This window comes from Lepus europaeus, chromosome 20, assembly GCF_033115175.1.
Source record: "Lepus europaeus isolate LE1 chromosome 20, mLepTim1.pri, whole genome shotgun sequence".
Classification (NCBI taxonomy): domain Eukaryota; kingdom Metazoa; phylum Chordata; class Mammalia; order Lagomorpha; family Leporidae; genus Lepus; species Lepus europaeus.
Window position 1 is genome coordinate 17,985,113 of NC_084846.1, and position 21,028 is coordinate 18,006,140.

The 21,028-nt window shown below is 39.1% G+C and overlaps 1 protein-coding gene across 6 annotated transcripts in view; it reads right to left on the reverse strand.

Annotated features, from left to right (window-relative positions):
• The window catches only part of DGKB (diacylglycerol kinase beta), a 690,527-nt gene that overhangs the window by 168,096 nt on the left and 501,403 nt on the right, over positions 1-21,028 (reverse strand). For all 6 annotated transcript variants that reach the window (XM_062178201.1, XM_062178199.1, XM_062178197.1 and 3 more), the window contains one exon: positions 15,410-15,605. In XM_062178201.1, coding sequence (XP_062034185.1) covers positions 15,410-15,605 — 196 coding nt within the window. The remainder of the gene's footprint in view (positions 1-15,409; positions 15,606-21,028) is intronic.

A 21,028-nucleotide genomic window follows, 5' to 3' on the forward strand; every position in this document is an offset into this window, starting at 1 on the left:
CAGGTGTGAGACTCAGATTGAGTTCCCAGCTCACGGCCTTGGCCTAGCTTAGCTGCACCTGTTGGCGGGCATTTGTGAGAGTGGGAGATCTCTGTCTGTCTCTCCTCTTTCTGTCCTTTCAAAAAGTAGGTAAAGAAACAAAAGCACCGTGGTGGGATAGGCCTGCCTGTCTGGAGAAGGGGAGGTGATGACATCTGCAGAATAAGGTACTCCCAAAGGGTGATGTGGAATAGACGAAAAGAAGTCCCCTTCTCCTCACTCCTTTCCCTGTTTCTCTCCTGCTTTCTCTTCGGATAATGGCATCGTGATTTGTATTCTTGATACGAATCTGTTTGTTCTACCATACTCAAAGCTCCTTCAATGAAAATAAAAATTGCACCCTTGCCCCGGCCACCTCCCCCTTAAAGCAATGCTTTGGTTACCAGATTGAGACTCTTCCAAAACACTTGGTATCCAAGTGATGTTTTTATTTTGCTAATTTCAATACATGCTTGTCCATTAGCCGTTCTTCAAAATCCAAGGTCATAAGCACACACACACACACACACTTAAAACAGGAAATGCAGGACTTTGCTCATCAGTAATAGCTCTGATTTACTGAAGTTTACCACTGGGATTTAAAATGTCAGGCTTTTGTTTTTTTCTTTTTAGGTTAATTCAACTGTTATGCCTAGACTAATTCATTTATTTCATCTTTGTTTGTTTGCAGTGTTTTGGATAACAGAACGGTTTCTTGACTTGCAAAGGAAGTTAAAGCTCAGTCTGTACCATAAACAGTACATTCATTCTGTTGCTCAAGAATGAGAACACCTGTTATAGTTCTTTGTTGATTGCTGACTTTCATATGAACATTTGGATGAAAAGTAATGTTTACAAGATAACTTATATATAAAATATTCAAACAGCAGAAACGAGAAACCAAAAAAAAAGAGCCCCCAAACCAAAACAGCAACAGAAATCTAAAATAGTCTATCTTCAAGAAACAATGGGAGACAAAGAACTTATTGAAACACTTTTGAAGAAATAGTTTCATCAACAAAAAGCAAATTAATGAATTTTTAGAATAATATCTAACGACAAAAAGACACAAACCCCAAGATTCAACCTCCAATTCAAAATAGCACTGTTAATATGCCAGCACATTTTAGTTCCATACTTTCAAGAATGAGACACGCAGATTAATTTATTGCGCATTTGTGAGAGCTCCTCTGTTCCTACACACATTTTTACATTGCCATCTAAACTTGATACAACTGTTGTCTTTTTCCTGTCGAGAGAGCATCTGTAGTACTTTCCAATTGGGGAACGCTGCCCTGGATGCTTGCTTTCCCCATGCTCTCTGGAACCCTGATACTTCAGCCATGGTGAACTGGTCAGTGCCATGCTGTACGGAAAAGACCGCACCTTGAGAACTCTTTGGGAAGTACAGAAAGTGTCCTAAGACCATCACTCATTAGCATAGCATTACTGCTGTAGTACCAGAGACATTTAAATATTCTCTTGCGTGTGGCCAAAGAGAGCTTCTTTCACAGCATCTATATTTGGAGAAGCAATGTTGTGTCTCAGACCTATTTTTTTAACTGAAGTCACAGTTTCATGCATGTGAGTCCTTTTAATTTTGAAAAGAACTTTAATCACGAATCCTAAGAACCTTTCCTAATATTTTTAACAATTTATTTATGTGAAAGGCACATTTACAAAGAAGTGAGAGAGGGAGAGAGAGCATGAGAGAGGTTCCATTCACTGGTTAACACCCCAAATGGCCACAATGGGCCAGGCTGAAGTCAGGAGACTGGACCTTCATCCAGGAGTCCCGTGTGGGTGGCAGGGCTCCAGGCAATTGGGCCATTATCTGCTGCCTCCTAAGCACATTAGCAGGGAGCCAGTGGGAAGTGGAGCAGTCGGTACTCAAACCAGTGCCCACATGACATAACAGCATTGCAGGTGGTGGCTTAACCTGTTATGCCACAATGCCAGCTATGAAACTTTTCTTAAATTTAAAAGAGGAATTGGTTGATATCAGTTGGTTTTCTATCACTTTATTTTTCTATCAAAGAGATTCTGAAAATTTGCCATAGACTTACTAAGAAAATATGATTTATATATACTTTTGGATCCAGAAGGATTTATAGGGAAAAAGCAAATATGCTAAGGGCTTTAACTATCAGAAGAGACATGAATTTAAATCATTCTAAGGTAGTAAGTGGCCAAGACCCACATCCACCCACTAGGAAGCAGGCTAAAATAATAAAGATTCAGGCAAAAAAAAAAAAAAAAAACTGATTCAAATCCATTGGGTCCAAGGTGACATCCAGATTAATGGTTACCCAACCTTTAGCTTTCTTGTACCCTCACTGTAATTCATTAGCATAATAAAAAATCCCACTTCCCCTCACACCATGACAGTTGCCATGCAACCTATGGGCGTGACCATATAAGGAAAAAAAAGAGGTGGACCCCTAATTCCTGGAAATGGCAGCCCCAGTTCCAGAAATAAGATGAATATTCCACTTGGATATTAGTATACATTTCCTGGGCCCCCTACATTTGGAGCCCCAACCGCACACAGTGCTGCTCTGCCTGTGGGGTGGCCTGCTGTTCTTTAATAAAACTCTCTTGTTTTCAATTTTGAAGTCAAGGATCCCGATGAAACCAGGAAGGTTCCCAGTTGTTATGTATCCCCTCTGCATAAGTACATTTCTTAATGCTTTTTTTATTCAGTATGTTTTAAATATTGTTATGCTGTGTTTCATTCACAGAAATTGAGTTTTACAAATAGCAGCTGATTCTCTCATTATATCAGATCCAAATTACTAATTTCAGTATTAATGGTTAGCTTTGACATGTTTAAAAAGGGTAGAAAGTATTTAATAGACCTGTCTTCAACCCTGAAATGAACAACTGTTCAGGGAAATGGAATTGTTCAAAGATACATTTTCTTTCTGCCAATCTGTGAAATATAATATAATTATTCTCCTAATGAATCTCTCAACCAGGAGCAATCTTTCAAAGCTTGAGCAGGTAAAATATAATGATAATGGGAGCAGTTTTGTAAATAAAAAGATGAAATGAGATTGTTAGTTTGTGCCATATTATGAGATAATTAGAATAACAGTGAGGCATTTACCAGGCATTTAACTTTCTCAAAAAAACTCCTCAGGGATTATTTAAATTAGTCATGTTTATCCATGGAGATTTTTAGTCTTTTTTCAAATGACTGTCACCTTATAATAGTAAGGACTCAATATTTAGTTTAATCTGAATAATAACTGGGAGTGTACAGCAACCAAAAGACTATGGCTGAGATAGAGATAAAAAAAAAAAAAGAACACTTTATGTGTCCATGGTTTACCAAAGGAAGAACAACGGAACCATTTTCATTAAGCTGGAAGAATGATGACTCAGCATGGAGGGGCTGGGGTCTATATGGATCCTAATTTCCACAGACACGTAACTGGATAAATTTGACAATATACATCATCTGTTAATTAGCTCTACATAATAAAGGACTGTATTCATGGAAAGTAAACCCATGGCAATGTAACTCCAGTGGCTAGTTATTTCAGTTATTTCAAATTCACATAGCTCAGAGATAACCAAGTAGACGGTGGGATTCGGTTGCTCAACAACAGGTTTCTTTGCTTTCTTCCAGACTCCACTACACCCTTCCAAGGCCAACGTGTGCATGAGTTAGGTGCTGGAGTGTGGTTATTTCATCACATCCACTAGGTTTATCAGGAAAAATAAAGTCATAAATAGAGCCAGATAAAGCAAAGATGTGTCTCCTGTTGTAATCTGAAATCTTTAAATGAGATGTCCTCCAACAAGACAATGCAGTTAAAATTGAGTTCCTAGTGTCATGTTATTAGCTTTCTTGGTCACTATTTTCTGTCATGATAGAAGAGAAAATATGGTTGATACCAGTGGAAGAAAATACAGTCATGGCTTAAATTTAACACTTTATGTAGCTGACTTCATGTCTTTTTGACCACTAAGTGTTTACAATTTTTAAAAATTCTCCCCAATTTATTATCATATGTCTGATAATAGATTAAAAAAACACCTTACATTCTCTGGGAGATATTTATTGTCTTAGCTTTCAATCACCTCCCTCAAAGGGTTAGATTGGTATTAGGGCTTTATATTTAGGAAATGTGTGAGGATGGTCTCATATTTGGAATCTTTATGTGACTACTATTCGAGAGCACATTATTAGTGTTATTGAATTTGTTGAGGTTTATACTACTCATATGCATATGCACCTACTTCCAAAGTTCTTAGAGTGAAGTGAACTGTTCTTTAAATTTTATTTTCCACCAACTCTTTGACATTCCCTTATTTAACTTAGAAATCTGTTTTATATTTCTACTACTACCTGAGTTAATTTTACTTAAACAGACATGAGTTTTCAGTTGACACAGGATTGAACCCACACAACCCAGAGGCAAACAAGACACTTACAGATCACTGTCTTCTGCAGTTATGGAAGTGACCTGGGCCCACACTTGCACTGTCCATCCTTCTCTGGAGTTACAATCCACAGCTTGAAATGTAGAAGGGTCTCAGGATAGCACTTAGAATTTTAGAAACGAGGAAGGCATTCTGTCTCAGAAGTCATATAGGATTCACAAACCTGAGCCTTAATTAGAAACCCGAGTAATCGCATGGGAGACCAGGAGGAAGCACCTGGCTCCTGGCTTTGGATCAGTGCGCCAGCCGTAGCGGCCATTTGGGGAGTGAACCAATGGAAGGAAGACCTTTCTCTTTCTCTCTCTCTCTCTCTTTCTCTCTCTCTCTCTCTCTCCCCCTCTCTCTCTAATTCTACCTGTCAAAAACAAAACAAAACAAAACAAACAAACAACAAAAAAATCCAGAAGCCCGAGTAATGAAATCCCCTTCCTTCTTCCCCTGCACCATATCGTTTTCAAAATGCAGCTACCACTAAAAATTCACTTTCCTCCAGTGTTCTTAGATTCATTAGGTGAAAGCAAGTTGCTCCTTGTTCAGTCATTCCTGTCTACAGTTTTAGTTTTTATCTGTTTCCCTAATGTCTACTGCTTTTCAAGAAGGAAACCACAATGGCAACAATTTCATTTTCATCTTAGAAAACGGCACTTTTCCATTTAAATTATGATTCATATTTATATGGACAACTTTGAGGCCTTACTAATCCTTCCATAGGAACTCCTAGAATTAGACTGCATGTTAGATTTTAGTTCTAGAATTATAACGCCTGTGAGATGTTGAAATGTTGAGTATTTACAAGGGAAATGGGGCAATAACCATAACCAGAAAAGAAGGTATTTATGGAGTTTATGAAGCCCTAGAAAGGATGGGAGGGTGTTCTAACGACTGTCATCTGGTGTTTCTGTGAATCCTGAACTATTAATTATTTATTATTTTTTCTGGTTTCTGCTCTCCAAATTTCTAGCAGGCAAGCAATTTCAATGAGGCTTTTTATCCCATGGCAAATAAGAGTTTCATAAAGGATTTTTGATAATATACATGCTTTTATAGATCAGGCAGACCAAACACAGCAGTACCTGATCTGATCCTATTTTGGAAAACATTATTATTTGCACATATAAGAAATGTACATTATATCCTCTAATCTCTTTTTATTGTCACTTGGCAGACTTTCCAAGCATGACATTTATGAAAAATAGCAGAGAGAGGGACCGGCATTGTAGCACAGCAGGTTAAGTCATTGCCTGTGACACTGGCATCCCCCATAGGTGCGCAGGTTCAAGTCCCGGCTCTCATGCTTCTGATCCAGCTCCTTCCTTATGCACCTAGGAAGGCTAAGCAACATGGCCCAGGTACTTGAGCCCCTGCTGCCCATGTGGGAGACTAAGAAGCAGTTCTTGATGCCTCCTTCAGGCATGGTCAGGCCTGGCATTTCTGGCCAGCAGCAGAGTGAACCAGCAAATCGAAGATCTCTTTCTGTGACTCTCTTTCTCCATCACTCTTTCAAATAAATAAATAAACAAACCTACCTTAAAAAAATAAATAAAAATAGCAGAGTCATCACAGTAAGATACCCAGGTCTGTTTTGTAATCTTAAATTGCAAACAGTAATTTTGATATTTAGATATATTTATTATGTTATTATTTGCCTAGTCATTGTTGAAAATTATCAGATTTATTTATAAACATATAATTAAGAATCATTTTGAGATACCTCCTTATAGGTTATTAGGTAGCAAATGTTTGGATGTATCAATATTTAATCAATGAAATCATCATGCCAGCGGTTTATGTACGTATGTTTGTGAAATGCAACATCTCAAATGCTGTCATTTTTTTCCTCAATAATTGTAACATCCAGGTATAATAATGCTGCCTGAAATCTTTTTCTTGTTTCTAAATTTAAATGATTTAATCACTGAATTTAAATGCTTGGAAATTGTTCTGCTTGCCAATGTTTGAATGCCAAATACATCATCTACAGTTCTAAAATGAATGTCACATTTATATTTAGACAACTTAAAACACTGCCTTCTAAATTACCCTAAATAACCCACAGAGATATCTAAAAGAAATTGGTACTAATGGATGCCAAATGTCCACTGTCATCTACTTCCAGAAAAGAATGGCTTTTACAAGGAGTAGAAATTTCAGTCTTCTTCATCAAACATTCTTTGTGCACTTGAGTATTACAATATATAGAAAGCATAGACGATTCTCATTTCTTCCAAAGCTCAACACTCCTGTTTTATTTTTTTAATATTTATTTTATTTATTTGATTATTTATTTCTTTGAAACACAGAATGACAGAGACAGAGACAGGGAAGGGTGGAAGATTTATAGATGAAAGAGAGGAAGAGACAGGGAGAGAGATCTTCCATTTGCAGGGTCACTCCGCAAATGCCTCCAGCAGCCAGCACACAACCAGGCTGAAGCCAGGAGCCAGGGACTCCACTGGATCTCTGATTTTAAAGATGAAGGCATTGGAGTTAACAACCTTATTTATCTCTAGAGACAAAAGAAATTTGTGTTGCTGTGTGTTCTCATCCTCATTTATTATTTCTGAGCAGTTTGGTTTGAATTGGCTTGTTTTGGGTTTCTTTCTTAATTTCTGGGAATTAAATAAAAAAGCTAATAATAATAATAATTGTCGGACAATCAGGTGGTCTCTTCCCCCTGGTTCTTACAAAGAAACAGGGTTCTCTCTTTTGCAGCAGAGTGCATAGAAAGAGCCTGGGAGTCACACGGTGTGGGGTGAGGGGAGGTTTTGTGTAAAATACGGGGAAACGTTTATTCTGCAGGAAGTGATAGTGAATTTTATGCAAGAACATACTGAAAAATAAAAATAATGCTTACATTAAGTCTTCACAAATGGGACTTTATGAAAGATATGAAAGGGTATAAATGGCAGCAGTGGCTGAATGTGGCTTTTCTAAACTTCAGTCATTCTTTACCGTATCTGAGTACCTCTGGTATAACTTTAGTTTAGTTATTGTACTCTATTCTTACTCAAATGGATTTATTTTAAAAAAGAAAATTTATAGTACCACTATAAATAAATAAGTAAATAATACTAGCATTTCTTACTGCAAAGAGAAGACAAGTGTAGTAGTAATTCTAAAGCTATCAAACTTCACATTCCCCTGTGCACATGGTGATCCATCTCATTTTTCATCAGTGTGCGCTCATTGGGTTTTAGGAAATTCTGCCCAAATTAAAAAAAAAAAAAAAAAAAAAAAAAAAAGCAAGTGTTGGTAAATGTGAATGAAATCATTGAAAATGTCTTGGATGGCAAAATACGTGAATTCATTTTTTAAGCAAACTTTTGTGTGACGGGTACCTGGCTAGCTGTAGCCACACGCAGGGTAGGCAGTTACTCTCTTAATGAGATTTCAAGCAGGAAGTCCAGCTGCTGCTGGCAGTACCTCTCTCAGCTTCTGGCAAAGGCTTGAGACTCTATGGTTTGCATGTAATTGCTTTTGCTCAGTGGTTTTCAAACTTTTTAAAGTAGTCAACAACTTTTTTTTTTTTTGCAAACGAAGCAGTATTTCAAAATACAGTAAATAAAAGGGTATAACAATTTAATTTGTACCAATAAATATTAGAAGTTCAAATTGCTAAGACTTCCGGTATGAAATTAATAGAGCATTTTGATGAAGACAATTACAGTGTCACAGCCATGGTATTTTTTTTTCTTTTTGCTGATGGCTACATCGTGTTTTAGTTGTATGACACAAACACTGTCCTGTTATGGACAGATATGCATTTAAATGGTATGAACCTTATACATCTCACTTGGCCATCATCAACCATTCTGACTGCATTACTGGGAAGTCTAATATAGACTTTTATTCTCAACCAATTAGAATAACTAAGATGGCTCACATTTCTTGACAGCTTCTCACTTTTTGGTTAAAAAGTACGTTTTCAAAGATAAGTTTAATGTAATTTTCTACCTTGGTCAATACAAATTTATGACATGCTGTTACTGATGTCACTTGCTATCTGTGGTTTACATATTCACCCAAAATTTCAACTAGTCGAATTTATTTATTCTGTAAAACACTTCTGGAATGTTTCAATTTCATGGCTGGCTCCTTTGCAGCTAGCAATGAAATCTTCTCTGACAAAAGTGTGTCTGATTCATAAGCTAACACCCGCCTATTATTTGTGGAAACTAGTTAACTATTGCAATTTATTTTGGAGCAAAAATACTCCTAAAAATTTATGGGCATTTTAGTCATTTTCAATCAAAATATTCATATTGTCACCTTGCTTTATTTATTTATTTAATTTGAAGAGAGAGAGAGGGAGAGAGAGAGATCTTGCATCTGCAGGTTCACTCTCAAAATGCTCCCAACACTACCTTAGAAAAACTACTACAGAACATGCCTGCAACTATAGACTTATAGTTCAGGCCACCGAAGATTAGAGATGGGACTTGGGTCCTTGACTTGCATCCTCTGGTCTGCTTGAACACAAACCAGGAGGAAAAGAAAGCTAGGCATCAGAAGCAATGGGTGGCAGGCCTATTGATGGCTGATCTGTACAGTGATCTGCCCTCAAGGAGACCCATCAGGCCAGTCCACTGCAGTGGCTTTCAATGTGGTAAGCCTGGGCTTCAGCAGAAGTCAGCTTGTGAAGAGCCCTGGCAGCTCTGCCAAGAGTTGGATCACTGGAAATGGACCTGCCCTGGAGTCGAAGGATGCCCAGGTCAGAGCCACAGATCTTATTGGCTATAAGCTGAAAAGCCCTTCACTCAGCCCAACTTCCAAAGTGACCACTGCAGCTGAGGGGACGGCCAAGTAGGGTCAGCAACATTGCAGGCAGAACTGTAAATTTCTTGTTAGAGATGCCACCTGCCTTTACCTGGCCAGCTCTCCTCCCAAGCCAGCCAAATAATGAAAGTCAACAGAGTGCCTTCCCCTAGGAGGTTCACACCTCCCTTAGGATGTACCCCATGTGAAGAGATAGATAGGTCTGGGCCTCTTAACTTACAAGGCCTAAAGCCCACCAGATTATTTTCAAGCCCCTTCTGTCAGGTTCTATTTGCCTCTTAATCAGAAAACTAATTGTAGCTTAGACAGCACCTTTCTTAGCTCCTCTAATAATGACTCTGTCCTTTGTTCTAGACCCTGTCTAGCACACTTGGGCCTCATTCCTTTGTAATCATAACCTCTACTCTACCTCCAATGGCTCTACTCCCAACCTGTGTGTACTGATGGTCCTCTTCCCCACTTAATGCTGTATAATTGTTCAGACCTGGTTAATGCCACTCTTAGGATCACTGGTTACTATCCTCACCCTGTCTTTTATGACCTTGTCTAAATATGATCAGAGTCGGCAAACTTGGAAGGCTTCCATAGCCTTGACAACTCATGTCGACAGCCTAGGGTGGTTACTGGCACCATAAACTAGAGTGTCAATTTGTTGGGTCAACAACAGGAGTCACTGTGCACTTGCTTCCTCATGTGGGATCTCTGTCCTTAATGTGCTATACATTTTGATTTAATGCTATCACTGGTACTCAAACAGTATGTTGCACTTTGTGTTTCTATGTGGGTGCAAACTGTTGAAATCTTTATACTAAATTGATCTTCTGTATATAAAGAGAATTGAAAATGAATCTTGATGTGAATGGAAGGGGAGAGGGAGCGGGAGAGGGGAGGGTTGCGGGTGGGAGGGAAATTATGGGAGGGGGAAGCCACTGTAATCCATAAGCTGTACACTGGAAATTTATATTCATTAAATAAAAGTTAAAAAAAAAAAAAGAAAAAAAAATGCTCCCAACAGCTAAGGCTGCGTCCCATCAGGGCCAGGAGCCCTGAACTCAGTGCAGGTCTGCCATGTGCCAGGGACTCAAGTACTTGAGCCATCACTTGCTTATTCCCAGAGTGTGCATTGGCAGAAAGGTGGAAATGGAATCAGAGCTAGGACTTGAACGCAGGCACTTTTGAATGGGACACAGATGATGTCTGCTGTGCCAAACACAGATCTTGTTTTTACTTCCCCCGATTGCTAGGTGCTGCGTGGTGTTCATGTCAAAGAAAATTACCTTAGTTTGCTTGTCTTTGCATCTGGCTCCCATGCACTGTGGTGGTAACGTCCCCATTTTTTCATTTCTCCTCATTTAAATATTCTAATACATACAGTAATATATATATGAGACTAAATATATATATATATATATATATTTCACTGAAAGGTGGAGTTACAGAAAAGAGGATGGGACATACACAGAGAGAAAGGTACTCCATCCACTTGTTCACTCCCCAAATGGCTGCAACAGTCAGATCTGGGCAAGGCTGAAGCCAGGAGCCCAGAGTTACTTCCAGGTCTCCTACTTAGGTGCAGGGGCCCTAGAACTGCCACTGATTTCCCATGCTCATTAGCAGGGAACTGGATATGAAGTGGAGTAGGCAGGCCTTGAACCGGCACCCTCAAAGATTTATTTTTAAAAATGACCCTTGTAGAGCTACAGACTTTCCAATCAATGTCATCATTATTTGTTCAATTACATGTACATACGTTTATAAATGTGGATGTGTAGGCATGAATATCTATCTATCCGTCCATCTATTGAGGAAGAAAAAAGAGGAAGAGAGGCAAAGGGGAAGCTGTTTTTGATTTTCAGGTTAATGATTTCAGAACTGTTAATATGATAAAATGTATGTGTAGAACTGTTACATATATTTTTATTACAGACTTTTAAAAATTGCTCTGAAACATGGCAATGAATTTGAACCAAGTTTTTACAGGATTGTTGAAGAATTTGTGTTATAACTCAACAGAACAGTCTGAAAAATAATGTTTCAGCTGAAGGCCTTTGTATCTTTTAAATGCAAATACCTCTGCTTTCATCTGCAATCAGTCATTTATACATTAATGTGGATGAATTTATTTGACATCTTTCTGAGGCTAATTCAGCAGAGGAGGAGTCAAAGATGAACTCAGCTACTAAAGACACAGGGAAGATAAAATATTAACACTGAAGACCAATGGGCCTACTTTACAGCTTCGCTTAAAGACTATGCTGTCTGTATATAGTCATTTGTATTTTTAAACATAAACACCTACACACAAATAAAACGTCCACTGGATTAGATGAGTGTGAGTGTGAATATATTTCAGAATAGCATCCAACTGTTTTAGAATGTTTTGCTGGAACAATAATGCAATTAAATGAGTTTCTTCACATTTGTTTAAGTAAATTGAGTCAACAGTAAAATTTCCAACCCATGAGTTTATTAATTGAAAATATTCTGAACTTATGAATGAGAAGGGTTCTCAAAGATTGCATCCAAATGAATTGTGTGGAGTCCAGGTTCATGTACGACTTAATACACATGATGCTACAAACTTGACCTTGCTCCTTTGGGTAATGACATATCTGTAAAGGATTATGAACACTTACACAAATTTAATTCTGTGACTTCCCTATTCACCACCCACCCTCCCCCCCAAAAAAAATTGTCTAAAGTTCATGAAAACCAGTGTCTGTACCAATGCAGCTGAAACTTCTGATAATGTTTTACCAAGTCATGTTAGAAAAGTTGTGAGTTAACATTTTAAGAATCTGATTCCTGACAAAGCAGAGTGCTACCACAATTAAAGGGAAAGAAGAGAGAGCTTCTCCTACAGTTGTGGGCACTTGTGTTCTATAACAATGCTGGAGGCTTGATTGTTGTGCTTTCCTCCCAATGTGCACACCTGAGACAAGCCTATCAAGGGAGGGGGAGTTCATGCCTGTAGAATATAAAGATAGGAACCACCCACCTGTCTGTCTCCTTAAGCCCAAGGTGTCCTGGCCTGTCCCTTATCAAATGGAATTCATTGAGTTGAGGGAGGTGTACAGCCAGCCCAACAAGGTACCAATCCATGAGCTCAAGAAGTCATTGGCTTCTCCACCAGATAAAATCCTTTTGGCCAGTGTTGTCTGAGGGATTTGTTTAAGGGGAACTCCAAATTTAGGCAGGGAAACTGCAGGTTTCAGGAAGAAGGTAACTACTACTTTCATATAACTCCTGCCACCCCTTGCCATTGTAAAAATTCCCTACAGAGCATAACATCAGCAACCAATCAGAGGAAGGTTTCAAGCATCACTAAACTACAAGGAATGTGGACATGAGCTGAGCATGTGCCTCTCAGCCCCAATTCCAGTCTCTAAGAACCTTCACAGCCGACTCCTCAGGGAGCCTAGGAATTAAGCAGTAGCTACCTGGCTCCTTGCTCAGTGCTTTGCAGTAGGTATCTACTTCCTTCCACTATCCTGGTGTCAGAGACTGGCTTTCTGGGTGCTGGGCAGATGGGCCAGATTTGGGGGCTCCTTAGCCACACATCCAACTAGTTTGGGGTGTTTTTCTGCAACAAGTATAGTATGATAGGGGAAAATCAGGTCTGCAGCCTCTCTACAGAGGCTGCATAGGTGTTTGGTGAAAGCACAGCCACATGTCTTGGAAACTTTCAACAGCTCAGTGGGTGAGTGTAGTTAGTAGCTGAGCCATTGAGCATCAATTTGCATGAATATCTGGAATGTACACAAGCAAAGAATATGCCAAGTGATGTACTGACCAAACAGAAAAAGAAAATCTGGAAATTATTCTATATATATGATTTTGAGTGAATATAAATGAGGGGTCTTTGAAAAGTTCTTGGAAAATATGGACTGTGAAAAAAACTATGCATAGCCTTCAAAACATTTTTGCACCAAATTAACATTTCTTTTTTTCAAAAAAAATAGCTGAACCAAATTATTTATTTGAGACACATACACACACACACAGAAAGAGAGAGGGAGAGAGAGAAAAAAAAAACAGAGAAAAGAGAGAGCTCCTATGTCCTTGGGTCAAGATAGAAGCTGGGAGCTGTGGACTCCATCCAAGTATCCCATGTGGGAATGGCAGGAACCCAATTTCTTGAGCCATCACCACTGCCTACAGAAGTCCACTTCAGCATGAAGCTGGAGTTGGAGCTGGAGCCTGGAATTGGACTCAGGTATTCCAAAGTGGGATGCAGATACAAGCTCACTCCAGTGTTCACATACTTTTTCAAGTCCCTCATATACACAGTTATATATATATATATATATATATACACACACACATATATATATATACATACATATACATATATATAGACATATATATGTTTATTTTAAAGTATTTGAAGAGAGGGACACAATGAATATATATGTAATAATAAAATTAGTATAATTTTAAAAAGTCTTAGAATGGTCTTTAAGCTAATGCCAATACTTAGAAATCTTTGACTGTTCTTAGAAATGTACAAATCTTTGTTTAAGATTTTATTCATTCATTTGAAAGGCTGAGAGATAGAGAGACAGAAGGAAAGAGAGAAAGAGAAAGAGAAGTCTTCCCTCCCCTTGATCACTCCCCATATGACAACAACATCTGGGGCTGGGTCTTGCCTAACCCAGGAGCCAAGAGCTTCATCCAGGTCTCCCACATGAGAGGCAAAGGTCCAAGACATTGGCCAGCCTCCAATGCCTTCTCAGGAGCATTAGCAGGGAGCTGGATCAGAAGTGGAGCAGCCAAGACTCAAACCGATACCCTTATGGGATGCCTGTACTACAAGCAGCAGCTTAACCTTCTGTGTCACAGCCCCAGCCCCGTAAATGTACAAATCTTATAGTTAAATTCAAATTTAAATACACATTAATATCAATAACTTATAGAAACTAACAATATTTATACTTATTTTTATTATACTTATGCTTTATTAAACCTCTCATTTTTATATACATTTATCTCTATTTTCCTCCATGTTTCACACAATTGTATTCCAGTCTGTAAAGTATTTTCATCACTTTAACACCTTGCTTATATTGAGTTATGCAGCTCTTCAGCATAACGTACATTTCAGAGGCATCAAAGCTTCATGTTACCATCAGGTTCTTGCAAGCATTTTTTCAAAGAGGAGTGCTAGTACTTTCCCCATCAATCTCTCACACCCTCAAATGACACCAAACTACCCTGGATAGAAGTCATTGCCCAGTGCTGAAACTTGAGCCAGGTGCTAAGTCAACAGACACCTACTACTGTCAAGTCCACACTCATCATCCCATCTTATTCCATTAATGAACTAATTAATTTATACAGGACCCTTAAGTCCACAGTGTCTTTGTAATTTTTTCTCACTGGACTGAGCTGAGATAAAATGTTTTCTTGCATTCTCAGTGTCATCAGTGGTATTAGGTAAGGGGAAAGAAGTATCCTAGCACTAAATACATACATTACTCTGCCATGTTCAGTTCTTAGATATGATCACGTTGATCTCTTTGGGAAGTACAACCACAAGAGTAAGGCATCACATCCCACTGCAGACCCTATTACAGTAGGGTTGATCCTGACCATGGCTATGCCTTCCTATGTTGTTAGTCCTTTATTCTCAGTTTCCTTGCTGTTATTAAATTTCTGGAAAAATTACAGCAGATAGTCAAAATTTACTGTGGGATATTTATATATTGTTATATATGGTACTTAGAATTATAGCTTAATATGAGATAGCATTGATGGCACAGTTTGACTGAAAAAAGACCAGCATAAAGTCCCTTAGAACACAAGCTTAGTAAAACCTTGGGTAGGCCCTTGTTAGAACAACTGAAACATTCTGAACAAGAGGATCACATTCCAGAAGAGCTTTGTGTACCATATACCCCATTTCATGATCTACTCAGTTCCCAATATGCATTTTATTTTCCATGAGAGGAGGTAATACAAAGGAGAATATAAGACAAAAACAAAAACCATGATGTAATCTCTGAATCTATTATAAGTTAATGAAACAGGGAGAGCTAACATGAAAAATGCAACTACATAAAAATACAAGTTGTTCTAATGCAATGGAAAACTCTTTCATTTGATGGTAATCTTGGAAGGCCGACTAACCATCAGTTTAACAACCAATTGTTGCAAAGCTTACCTTGACTTGCAAACTTCAACTCTTTGGCATCTGTGAGTGTGGTCCTTTTGTCAGACCCTTTTTTCTCTATTCGGCGATGACTCCGTCTTTTCTTAGACTCTCCCCAAAGATTGGATCCTCCATGCATGCTTGGTATGTTCAAAATAGCGATTCCTTCCAGGGAGATGTTGATCAGATCTATCTGTACCCCATCGCACTGGAAAAGAAAGACATTGTAAGATGTTTTCTCTTCCTGTACTTGATCTCTTCTTTTTTTTTTCTTATTTTTTATGGAGGGCTTTTAAATCCATAATCCTGTCATTTCTGAATAAGCTGTTCAAGGGCACTTAAATGCTTACCCTAAATGTCAATATGAAAGATAAAGCAACTACTAACATTAACCAGTTACCCTTAATAGTCTTTTAAATGATCAAATTAAATCACCAGGGTTATCTTTGGGAGAAACACACATTCGTGTCTGCAAAGTGATCAGTTGGAAATTAACGGAGTGTTATCAAGAGACTGACTTTGGAAAAGATGGGCAAATTTTGGGTGGAAAATGGAATGCTCACAGCCTTTTTAGAGTACAGTGCCAGGCAATGACAGGGCAAAGTAGACACAGAATTGATGATTCCTGATATCACTTCATTTTGCTTTGAGCAGGGAAATAAATGACTTACATGACTTTAGCAAAAAGAGGTTAAAACAAACAGCAGTTCAAGGAGATCTCGGTCACAGAGGAGTGACCAATGGTAGCTCCTTGGACTGGACTGAACTCCAAGCAGGATGGCAAGGCAAGGAAAGGCACGGGGGGCATTGAAAGCTAAGGAACTTGCTAACAGACAGGGCTTTGCTATAGTCAACAGTGGTCACTTGCACATTTTTGAGTTTTCTGTTTATTTCTGCTAAGAGACACGTGTGGAGAATGGCAAGGCTATTCTGTCTTTTTTTGGAATTAGTATTTATTTATTCATTGGCTTTGGGTCTTCTAAAATGGCAGTTGTTATAAATAGATCCCAGAAAATGTTCTTCCATTTCGATCGTAAGTCAATAGGACGGGAGACGTAAACATACAACTCCCTGCTTTTTAAAGAACTTTGTTAGGGATCCGCCTTTCATAAATTAAAGTTTATCTGCAGTACGGTTGCTTCCTTTGCCACGTCTTATCACACACACACAAGTCACTGCTACTAACTCATCATTCTCCATGACAATTGTAATTTCTGGATTTAGGAGAGGTAAAACTACACCAAAATGATAAAAACAATACCAAAAAATACTCACACCTCCATTTCCACATTCATTGCCCTCATACCCAGTCTAGCATTGTATCCTGTTCACTAAAAAATACAAGCTGGGAAATAAAGCAACACATCTTGAGCCCACTTGGCAAGGGTAGGAACAAATTCTAGCGAAAGTGCCAAGTTCTCATTCAATTTGTTTCAAGGAGGATGAAATCGATGTCTAGATGATGCCTTTTTCTTTTTTCCCAGAAACAAGTGATTTTTGCTCCTTTTCATGTATGAAATTAAGATGATTTCTTTTTACTAAAGATTTCTTCTCCTGTGTATACTCACTTACCACTATATATTCTAGATAAACAGATATTAATTTCATAATTAAAAGTAATCTTGTGTAAATACCCTGCAGGCCTCAAAGAATCAAACACATACTGTGTGTCAGGCCTCCCACCGTTTTCAAGTGGGCCGCACTGGCTGGATAATTAGATAGTACATATTTTTTAACCTTATTTGCATGCATATTATATCTTTTGCACACTGACAAGCAGCAGTAACAACAAAAGTCAGATTACCACAGGGAATTCCCACAAAGAAGTCTTCATTCCTTATAATTTGCAGCCTAAATTAAAATAATTTGATCTTTGACAAGGATGAAATGTCAAGCAGAAGGGGGTCCTCCACAAGCCGCGGCCTGTGGCTTCTGAAATCTGCCTAATTTATGTCAGTCACTTCTTAATACATATTTAAGGATTACACGAAAAAGATGATAAATATGCAATGTGACACCTTTGGTATTTTCCTGCTGTTAATTTATAAAGGTCTGGCTTCCCCCAAACTGACTAAAATCATTTAAATAACAGAAGGATCACGCAAGAAGCTGGAGCTAAGGTTGGCTTCCATTTTCACTCAATATTGGACACAGCGGGTAGTACACGAAGACAATTATTTGACTAGGCCTCGGCCCCCCGCTGTGACAAGTTACTTGCAGAATTAGTGAAGGAGGATTCCTTTGTTCATCTACAGAAATGGAGTGCATGTTGCAAATAAGCTTTGCTCCTGTGTGTGGTTTTTCTGTTATTTATTTATTTATTTGTTGGTAATTGAACCACTGGAGTTACTGAAGCCAGAAAAGCTTCCATGTGTACTATTGTTCATATTTTCCCTCTTTGGGGCCGTCCATGTGTAAATTTACAGAAACCAGATTCTGAGGATGAAAACGAGTCTCAAGGAGTGGCCAAGAACAAAGCCTTCAAGAGCAGGCGCTGTACTGAAATAAATGGCCCTGTACTAACGATGTGTCTCCCCTAGTGTTTGACCCCAGGCTGCCTTCCTCTGTTGGCTTGGACGTGATGTGCAGTAATCTGGAAAACCTCAGAGCCAGTTCTGATGGGGACTGGGAATGGCGGTTCACCAGTGAGTTCCCGGAAGTGACAGCAGAGGTGAAGATGAGGAAATATGAACAACTTATAGTTGTGCACTGGGTCAGAAACTACGTCCACACCCTTTGAAGATTTCAAAAGGCAACTAAAGAGGAAAAGGATATCAAAGCTTAAAAGCCAATAGGCTTAGTCAACAAATTCTGAACATTTTTATCATGTGCTAAAAGGTGGTTAACATATAGGTCTACAGCAACGGATGTTAGAATGCACTGCTGTGATGCCTCTGTGTACTTAGACCTAAACTAGAAGATCCTAGTTACTCCAGACTCAAATCTACTTACAAGAAAAGAAAATGATTTGAAATTTTCTGCCGATGTATTTTAATCCTTGATGACAAACTTTGGAGATCTGTAAGTGTGGGTGATGAATTTGATGAAATATAGCTAATGATAAACCAGAAAATCTTGCCTCATAGTGAATTTTATTCTCTGCCTACATCAGATTAAAATGACTCATAGTTTTCTCCATGAATGAAACATAATACTTTGCTTTACAGGTAATTTTAGGATCAGGGTAGGTGCACTAAAGACTGGGAAACTCTGGCCCAGTGCATTTAAGAGTACTATGTTGGCAGGGCGCCGGATTCTGTCCTGGTTGCCCCTCTTCCAGGCCAGCTCTCTGCTGTGGCCCAGGAGTACAGTGGAGGATGGCCCAAGTGCTTGGGCCCTGCACCTGCATGGGAGACCAGGAGAAGCACCTGGCTCCTGGCTTCGGATCAGCGAGATGCGCTGGCCGCGGCAGCCATTGGAGGGTGAAAGGAAGACCTTTCTCTCTGTCTGTCTCTCTCTCACTGTCCACTCTGCCTGTCAAAAAAAAAAAAAAAAAAAAAGAGTACTATGTTGGGTGCCAGCACTGTGGTATAGTGGGTTAAGCCACCACCTGTGACATGGCCATCCCATGTGGCCGGCAGTTCAAGTCCTGGCTGCTCCACTTCTGATTCAGTTACATGTTAATGTGCTTGGGGAACAAGTGAAAGATGGTCTTCGTACTTGGACCTCTGCCACCCAAGTAGGAGACCCAAATAAAGCTTGTGGCTCCTGGCTTTGGCCAGGCTCAGCTCTTGGCTGTTGTGGCCATTTTGGGAGTGAAACAGTGGAGGGAAAATCAATCTTTCTCTCTCTCTCTCTCTCTTCCTCTCCCCTTCTTGTCCTTTCTCTGTGACTCTGACTTTCAAATAAATAAATAATTTATTTATTTGACAGACAGAGTTAGACAGTGAGAGAGAGAGACAGAGAAAGGTTTTCCTTCCATTGGTTCACCCCCCCTAAATGGCCACTATGGTAGAGACAGAGAGAGGGAGAGATCTTCTATCCACTGTTCACTCCCCAAATTGCCTCAATGGCCAGTGCTGGTCCGATCCAAAATCAGGAGCTTGGAGCTTCCTCAGGGTCTCCCACGTGGGTGCAGGGGCCCATGGACTTGGATCATCTTCTGCTGATTTCCCAGGCCCATTAGTAGGAAGCTGAGTTGGAAGTGGAACAGCTGAAACTCGAAGAAGCGCCCATATGGGATACCGGTGCCACAGTGCCAGCCCAGAAAATTCTTAATTCTAAGTTTGCCATCCTTCCCAGTCTCACTGACAACTAAACACTGAAAGAGCTGGAGAACAGGCTTTGTTATTCTCCTGTTATTTGCATGGTACATGGAGTGTAACAAAAATCTACGACTATTACAACTTCAGGCTTAGATAGTAGCCTTGAGAGTCTTAGACACCCATCCATTCACAAACTCCAACAAATGTCTTAAACTTCGCTTTTTCTTGCAAATTTAAAGATTTTATCTTCTTTTTAAAGAAACTATTTATTAGAGAAGGAGAAAGAAAGAGAGACAAAGAAAAAGAGAGAGAAACAGAGAGAGAGAAAGGAACAAGTGCTCCTATCAGTGAATTCACTACCCAAATGCCCACGATAGCTGGGGCTGGGTTGGGACTGCAGTTCATAGCCGGGAATTTAATCCAGATCTCCCATTTGGATAATAGGAACCCAACTGCTTAGCCATCAATGCTGTCTCCTCAGGTCTGCACCAGCAGGGGTCTGCAGTCAGGAGCAGAGTCAAAAACTGAAACCCAAGTACTCCCATGTGTGGTACAGGTTAACTTACGGCACGCTAGTCTTCCTCATTTTGGTTCTTATTTCCTTGTCTTTTGTAATTGAGTTAGAAGATAACCAAAGTTTTTTAACATTAAAAAATTAGGGGAGCATTTGGCTTTGCAATTTAAGACATTAGTTGGAATCCTGATGTTACATATCTGATTGCCTGGGTTGGAGTCCTGGTTCTGACTCCAGATTCCAGATTCTGCTCAACTGATTGGGTCCCTGCCATCCTAGATTGAGTTCCTGGCTCTGGTTTTGGACTGGCTCCGGCTATATGCAGTTGTGGGCATTCAGTGAGTGAACCGCTGGATGGGAGCATTGTATCTTTCTGTCTGTCTACTTCTCAAATAAATACATTGAAAGGAAATTAGAAATTTATATTCTCTGAATGACTCTGTTCCTCTGCACACACACACACACACACATACACGCACACACAAATACACACATGCCAATCAGGGTATTTCAAAAAGTGCGTGGAAGAATGGAATTAAACAATATATTTTGGTACAAAATATTTTGAAATCCAATCATTTGAGAGGTGTTTAAAAGTCACTGGAAAATGTGTAAAAAATATTTATGAAAAAATTATTCATGAATTTCGATTCTTTTGCACAAAAATAAATTTTGATTCTACCCTTCCTCGAACTTTTTGAAATACCCTCATATAAGTTCAACCCAATTATTTCCTTAGCTTTAACATTTTGGCAGTAATATAATTCTTCTTTCTCTAACAGTATTAAAGACAATGTCTACTCATCTCTCCGGTAGAGATTTAACTTTGTTTCTCTGATCGCAGGATTCGGATGCAGACAGCTAGTGGATGTGTTCATTGGTTAACACCAAGCACACAGCACAGTCAATTAT